This window comes from Periplaneta americana, chromosome 16, assembly GCF_040183065.1.
Source record: "Periplaneta americana isolate PAMFEO1 chromosome 16, P.americana_PAMFEO1_priV1, whole genome shotgun sequence".
In the NCBI taxonomy this organism is placed as follows: domain Eukaryota; kingdom Metazoa; phylum Arthropoda; class Insecta; order Blattodea; family Blattidae; genus Periplaneta; species Periplaneta americana.
In genome coordinates, this window is record NC_091132.1 from 20,899,586 (window position 1) to 20,907,105 (window position 7,520).

The window sequence follows — 7,520 nt, forward strand, 5'->3', positions numbered from 1 at the left end:
TTCGTTAGGGAGACTGTTATTTCTCCTTTTCTACGTATCATTACCTTTTTTTCAAATTTAATATTGTAAAATACAGTTGAAGACTGGACATAAAAGGCTGTAAGTGCAAAGAAACAAACCTTACAAAACAGAGCTTTCTTGTGCAACTAGTAATGTAACATTATAATTATGTTTTGCAGATCTATGGGAGAAGCTAGGCTCTAAATAAAATTACTATAGGAGTTATCATTTTTCTCACTCAGTGTTGGAAAAACCAATTTTCAAAGATATTGGCATTTACATCCTTTTTTTAAGTCCAGTCTTCTTTTTTTTTTTTTTTTCCTTGTACGGAGGAGGGATCCAAAGGCTTACACTGCAGCCTGAGGCTTATTGTCCTTACCACTCCTATTCTGTGAATGATTGGGTAGCAGAACGGCTGTGCTCTTGTACGAGTACAGGACGCCGCACCGTGAACTTAACCCAGGCAATTGTATGGATGATGGTGGTATGGGAATTAATGATGGCGAAATAAATCCGAGATCCAACGGCGAAAGTTACCCAGCACTTCTGCTTCAATTGGTTGAGGGAAAACCCCGGAAAAAACCCAACCAGGTAACTTGTCCCAACCAGGATTTGAACCTGAACCCGCTCGTTTCACTGTCAGAAGCGCTGACCATTTCTCCACAGCAATGGACATGTCCAGTCTTAGTTGTTTTTAACAAACAGCTTCTAAACTGGTATTGATGTTATCTCAGAAAAAAATTATTTCTGAATAATTTCAAGGGAAAAATTGTTCCGGGGCCGGGTATCGATCCCGGGACCTCTGGTTGAACGTACCAGTGCTCTATCAACTGAGCTACCCGGGAACTCCACCCGACACTGTCTCAACTTTTCCCTTTATATCCACACAACTCGCGTGGGCTGACGAAACGCCAGAGACCCACATTGAGTGCACACAATCTCTGTGTGACTTGGAATTGTGGTTTTCTGTTAACGTACACAGTGACGTATATATTATGCAAATCTAGTCTTTCAAGTAAAGCTCCCTGTAAAGCAGGGTGGAGTTTCCAGGTAGCTCAGTTGGTAGAGCGCTGGTACGTTCAACCAGAGGTCCCAGGATCGATACCCGGCCCCGGAACAATTTTTCCCTTGAAATTATTAAAATCTGCTTTACAGGGAGCTTTACCTGAAAGACTAGATTTGCATAAATTATTTCTGCTTTGAACTCATTATGAAATATTCTGGCTAGCTTCAAAAAAAGAAGAAGAAGAAAAAGAGCAGGCAATTTCCTATTTGTAGGGTATATTGAGCATATTATTATTGATGTAAGAGATGAAAAATGTAAGATTAATATGTCCAGATAACACCAGATAAAATATTATTTCTCTATGGTACGGTACATGATATTTGATTTATTTGAGTAAGGTAATAATAATAATAATAGAACATACTACAAGAGGTTGTGTAGGTACGTTTTTTTTACGGAGAAGGAGCCTGAAGGCTTGCACTGCAGCTGGAGGGTTATCGTGCTTCTGATTAAGACGTTTTTATATTTGCATTACCACTGTGCTTTCATATTTGATATCTTACAGTTGGGGTTAAAACATCAACAGAAAATAATACCCACTTTTTAAAAAACAACTGAAATGAAGAATATTCCAAAGTATGAAATAATTAATAATAATAATTGTAATGCAGTACTACAAATAAACAAAGGAATAATGAATGTAATTTTATAAATTCAATGAACTGAATAATCATTCAACTACTCACCAACATTATTTAATTTTTTTAATATTTTATCCCAAAGAGGTCGCAAGAGTCCATTTGACATTTGCACATTAATCAAAACAAAGATAATTGCTTTAACATTTGGTGGAGGGGGGCCCAAAAATATTTTGGAGAGCCTGGCTGCCCTCTACCCTCCCTGGCTACAGGCCTACATAGGCTATATATGAGATTTCTATCATATTTTAAGCTTGTTTTCTTCCAAAACAACGCCAGTCCTTGTCTAAAAGTTTAAGTGTTATTGTGTATGTCACTTGAAAACTCGTTTAGTCCATAGACCAGTGAATAAATAACTATCCCAATCCTTTCATAAAAATGGACTGAACGCGTTTTGGGATTACACTCTTCAATTGAATATGGACTAGTAATGCTCAGCCACAGCATCATATATTCTTACATTCTCAGAATGTAATGGTCTTTGTATATATTCTTCCAGTTCCTGCTCATTGGCATATCCACTAAGTAGCACATGACATTCTCAGACCACCATCAACTTCGGAGATAATCAGGATTTTATAGACATTGACCAGAACACGTGCACAATAATGCAGGCGTGCTTGGAAGTCAGCGTTCTTCAGTTCATGAGACCTGCACTTGATAAAGGTGCATCTACACAGTTCAATTTTTCATGCACATACACATTCAATCTGGGGAGAATATTGGAAATGTAGGTTCGATTAAGTTGCATGCAGATTTTATATGGTGCGGTGTATTGAACGTCATCTCCACTACTTATATTTAGATGATAAATATTAAATATCAATCCTTAGGCTTACTTGATTCGCAAAATTATGGTTGAACACTACATAGGCACTTATATTTGCAATAATAACAGCGACATACGGGCTTGAAATAATCTGGCAACACCTCACCAAAAGACAACTGAAGGAACTGGAGAACCTGAAGGCAAGTTACCTTAAATGGGTCCTACAGGTGTCAAATCCCGACTAGTCTATGTCATGGCAAGGGAGACGTTCCTGATAGAAGACTTGAGGACCAAACTTCTACTACCCTCCACGACAAGCTACGAGGAGCTCCTGCAGGAACTACGGACCAAGAAAACCATGATATGGAACGAGTTCTACACAACGGATGCGATGATCGACCGAGAATGCACACGCAAGGGCTTCGAGCTGAGATATACAGTCACCAGATTCGCTATACATGGCTTCCACCATGAAATGTGCAGAACTGTAGGTTTCCATGAACCAAGTGCCAAGTGTGTGTGTAAACGATGTGGCTAAAAGTGTGAAAGATATCATGCAATGCACTGTACACGTAGACAAGAAACACTGACAAAGCTGTGTCAATAAGTATAGCAAATATGTACATTGTGCACAATTCTTATTATATACTGTATTGGCGATAATCTTCAACAAACGTAATGGTACTTGCCGCCATTTTAAATTTAAAAGGTCCATCATCATCAAACAAAACAATTTTCAGTTTACTCAAGGCCACTTAGAACAATCAGCTGCTTGCTATATGCTACTGTTGAACGAAATAAAGCATAAGATACCCACCGGAGAGGGTAGCTTTCAATTGCCGCATATGCTCTCATTTTTAGTGGAAAAAGGCATGTACAATTGAATGTGTTTCGTTCATTCTTGCATGCATTGCTTGAATGCATAAAATTGAACTGTGTAGATGCACCTTTAGAAGATATAATTTCGAACTGTACAGATTATATAATGAGCCGGACATTGTTAAATTCATAAAAATAAGAAGATTGGATTGGGCCGGGCATGTTGTGAGAATGCAAGATGATAGGGTTGCGAAGAGAGTTTTCAAATTTATTCCAATGGAAAGAAGGAAGGTTGGGAGACCGAGATTGAGATGGGAAGACTGTGTGATGGATGACATCAAGACTTTGGGTGTTAGAAATTGGAGAAGTTTGGCATTGGATAGGGAGGAATGGCGAAAACTTCTGAAGAAGGCCAGGGCCCATGAAGGGCTGTCATGCCATTGATGATGATGATGATGATGAGATGCACCTTTAGAATGTGCTTCAATATCCACAATCATGCATTTAACATTAGAATAATTTCGGTTACTTTTTTTTTGGATCATTCTTTATTACAGCGAAAACTTAACTCAAATATTTTTAATGCATATTTAAATTCAATGTGTTCTCAACAGTAGTAATAGAGATTACAGAATCTTTTTGCCACTAGCAGAATTGTGTTACCAGCATCTAAAGAAATACCGATAATGCAGCCACTCCTTTTACAGTCCCATAGAAAACAAAATTGTATTGACAGCGCAAAGCGCAAGAGAAAAGTGATAATACAGCTATAATAAAATTCTCGTTTTTGTTAGGGATATAACCGAAGATTCATGGAGACTCTGAAGACGTCTTATATGGCCATGAATTTTCATGCTTCAGCAGTAACTTCCTGAGTGTGACATAGGTAGTTTATTGAGCGCATGGCATATATTATGTGTTGTTTACTGCGTTTGTTGTTCAGTTCCAATTGAATTACTTCACCATGAACAAAAATGTTTATTCTGCAAATGAAGCCTTTAAATGTTAAACTGAAAGCAGAAAATGAAAAAAGTTCATTATACATATATATATATATATATATATATTAGAGTTGTGGGATTTAATCGATTAATCGATCAATTTCTGTTTTAAGATTAATCGATCAAAAATATTTAATCGAATAATCGAGTCGATTAAAATTAATCGGTTGTAGTTGATATTAGTTATTATTTTGTTAATACAAACTCATACTAAAAATTCCGACAATATTTCTCTCTCGGAAATTGCTTACTTAAAAGCACAATAGTAAACCAGGTACCATAAGGAAAATCTTTGCACACACTCTTAGAAAGAGATGGAGATATGAGGATAGTGACCTAGTCTCCCTCTATTGAAAGTTGGAACATAATGCGAAACTCTTATTAAGTTTTATGGTTTTCCAAGAAAACTTCCACCTTGTTGTCAGCTCATCTTCCTAGCATATGAATACATACTTTTCTGAGATTCGTCCCCCTCATTCCTTATAAAATAGCCATGTCTACACTATGTGCAAGTGAGAGTGTAACTATCTTCTTCTTTTTCTAAAATCTGGTAATTCGGATTGCAATTGGGGCCAGTCTTCTGTTTCGACCGCTGTACTTTTGCAGGTGCTTGCAGTTTCTGTACTGAGTTTGTATATGACGGTTGTGTGTTTGGTTTGATAAAGAAAAAAAATCAGTTTTCTGTGATCTGTGAAAAGTGTAAACTCCATTATGTCATATGAGAATTTGAGAGGTAAACTCGGTGAAACGTTTGGATTTAAATTGAAGGATCGTGGAGAAGTGCTTGACAGAAAAAAAGTTTTTTCGTGTTTAGTGATGCAGGAAACATTGTTACTAAACATAGAGAAACACTTAATTCGGAGCATGTGAATGCACTCACATGTTTAAAATCATGGATGAAGCAGTATTAACTAGGTGAGTCTTCATACTTTTTGTTATTTATGTTTGTCTCAAAAATTCCCAGAGAAATTGACACAAATTATAAGCCTCATGATAAATATGTTAGTAAGTAATTAAAATACATAGTTATTTTGTAATATAACAATACAATATATACACAGATATACAACATTTAATACTTATGCTTATCACTGAACACAAGTTAACTTTAACAATAATCAATTGTGTATTACAGTATATTAAAACATTTTTACAACTCGATTAATCTATCGATTAATCGATTAAATTCAAATATATATATATATATATATATATATATATATATATATATATATATCACCGAACACAAGTTAACTTTAACAACAATTGTGTATTACAGTATATTAAAACATTTTTACAACTCGATCAAAACTCGATTAATATATCGGTTAATCAATTAAATTCAAATAGTTAATCGATTAAATATTTTGATCGATCGACAGCACTAATATATAACTAGGGTAAAAAAGTTTTGTCATTCCCCATAGTAATTTGGCTGGGTTGTCGACCAGTGATAACACAGCAGCATCAACCAGAGTCTAGCAATGTAGATACCATACTGAATGTTTGCCAATTTAACCCCAAATGTACCACCCTCAGGACAGTAGCTGCTGAAAGTGTTGACCATTTTGAATTATACAGAGTTCATATCATTGTAAAAAACCGTCGTTCACATTCATGAGCTCCACTGCACTGATTTGTCTAATTGTGTCACGAATGTAATCTCTCAGTTGTTCAATTGCGCAAGGATTATTTGCATACACTCTGGTTTTTAGTATTGTTATTGTAAATTTTTGTTGCTTGATGGGCAGATGTTTTTGAAATTCTAGTCTCCTGTGCTACACGTCTCACAGACTTTTCAGGTGTACGTTCCAAAAGAGCTCCAACTTCGTCAATTTTTTTCTTCTGTAAGCACACGAGATTGTGGTTGTTTTTTTCTGTCAATTACACAACCTGTTTCAATAAACTTTTTCACTCATTGATTTATTGCCCTCCTGGTCAGAACTGGGCGGCCTGAAAAACGATTTCTAAATTTTCGCCTTGTTTTGGAACACAATTTTTTTTTTGTATAATACGTTTTCACAACATATGTACGTTCAAGTACAGAATATCTCACCATTATGCAATCTCCACGTGAGTGACACAGCATGATTCCTCTCTAAGTATTCCAACCTCAGAATGACTAGTCATTTAAACGTTACGTGAGGTATTGAGCCCTGAGAGAGGAGAAATTAAGTGCCTGGCATGCCGCCACCTAGTGGCCAACAAATAAACCGGTACTTATCACTGGAATGCTCTATATTGTAGAATGAATTAGGTACTATTATGCAATACCTTTAGTCTTTACTTTCTTTGGAAGTTGATTTATTATCGATAGGATTTAAACACTGTACCATGCAATTTTTCTGTCTAGATCAATAATTCAAAGAAAATTTCATAATCTAGCAAAAATGTAATAAAATTAAAAGTTTAGGTCCTATATAATTAGTTTAAATACATGAAACGAATAAAATCAGTTGTCTAGCAAATTAAATTAATTGAAATATGTAATCACAGTAAGGTGTGCAGTATCATCATCTGTCCCGGATTACTGATGAGAGAAACTGACAACCCTGGTTGCAATTATTATTATTATTATTATTATTATTATTATTATTATTATTTATACATGTCACAGCCTTTTGTGTGTGTGTGTGTGTGTGTGTGTGTGTGTGTGTGTGTGTGCATGTGCATGTATAGTATTCTCTCTCCTTGTGACAGTTTGTTCATATTACGTATTATATAATTTTGGTTTTCTTCTTATAAAATCTAAGAATACTCAGAATTCAGAGCTCGCCCTATTACAAGTCTTCTAATTTCATTTGTTCCAGCTGCTATTTCAACCAGCTTTGCATCTCTTAGTAGTCGGCCAGTTGGATAATCATTGATATAGCCATTACCACCTGTGAAATTAATACACTGACTTTATTATTTTGTGAAATTAATACATTGACTTTATTATTATTTTAACTTTAAATATGTACTGTTTTACTATAATTCACACAACTATTATAGTGCATAATGTTCCATTTTAAAAGTAACATTAAGTACTACCACCTATTAACAGCAAAGGGAACCAAATTACATTTGACTTCTGTGAGTTATTATGCAGCAGCAGGAGGAGTAGTAGTAGTAGTAGTAGTAGTAGTAGTAGTAGTAGTATTAGTAGTAGTAGTATTAGCAGTAGTAGCAGTAGTAGTCATAGTAGTAGTAGTAGTCATAGTAGTAGTAGCAGTAGTCATAGTTGT

General features: G+C 35.5%; 1 protein-coding gene across 2 annotated transcripts in view; it reads right to left on the minus strand.

Annotated features, from left to right (window-relative positions):
- Positions 1-5,701: 5,701 nt before the first annotated feature.
- The window catches only part of LOC138716368 (isovaleryl-CoA dehydrogenase, mitochondrial-like), a 36,293-nt gene continuing 34,474 nt past the window's right edge, over positions 5,702-7,520 (minus strand). For both annotated transcript variants that reach the window (XM_069849384.1, XM_069849383.1), the window contains exon 8: positions 5,702-7,175. In XM_069849384.1, coding sequence (XP_069705485.1) covers positions 7,042-7,175 — 134 coding nt within the window. In that variant the 3' untranslated portion in view covers positions 5,702-7,041. The remainder of the gene's footprint in view (positions 7,176-7,520) is intronic.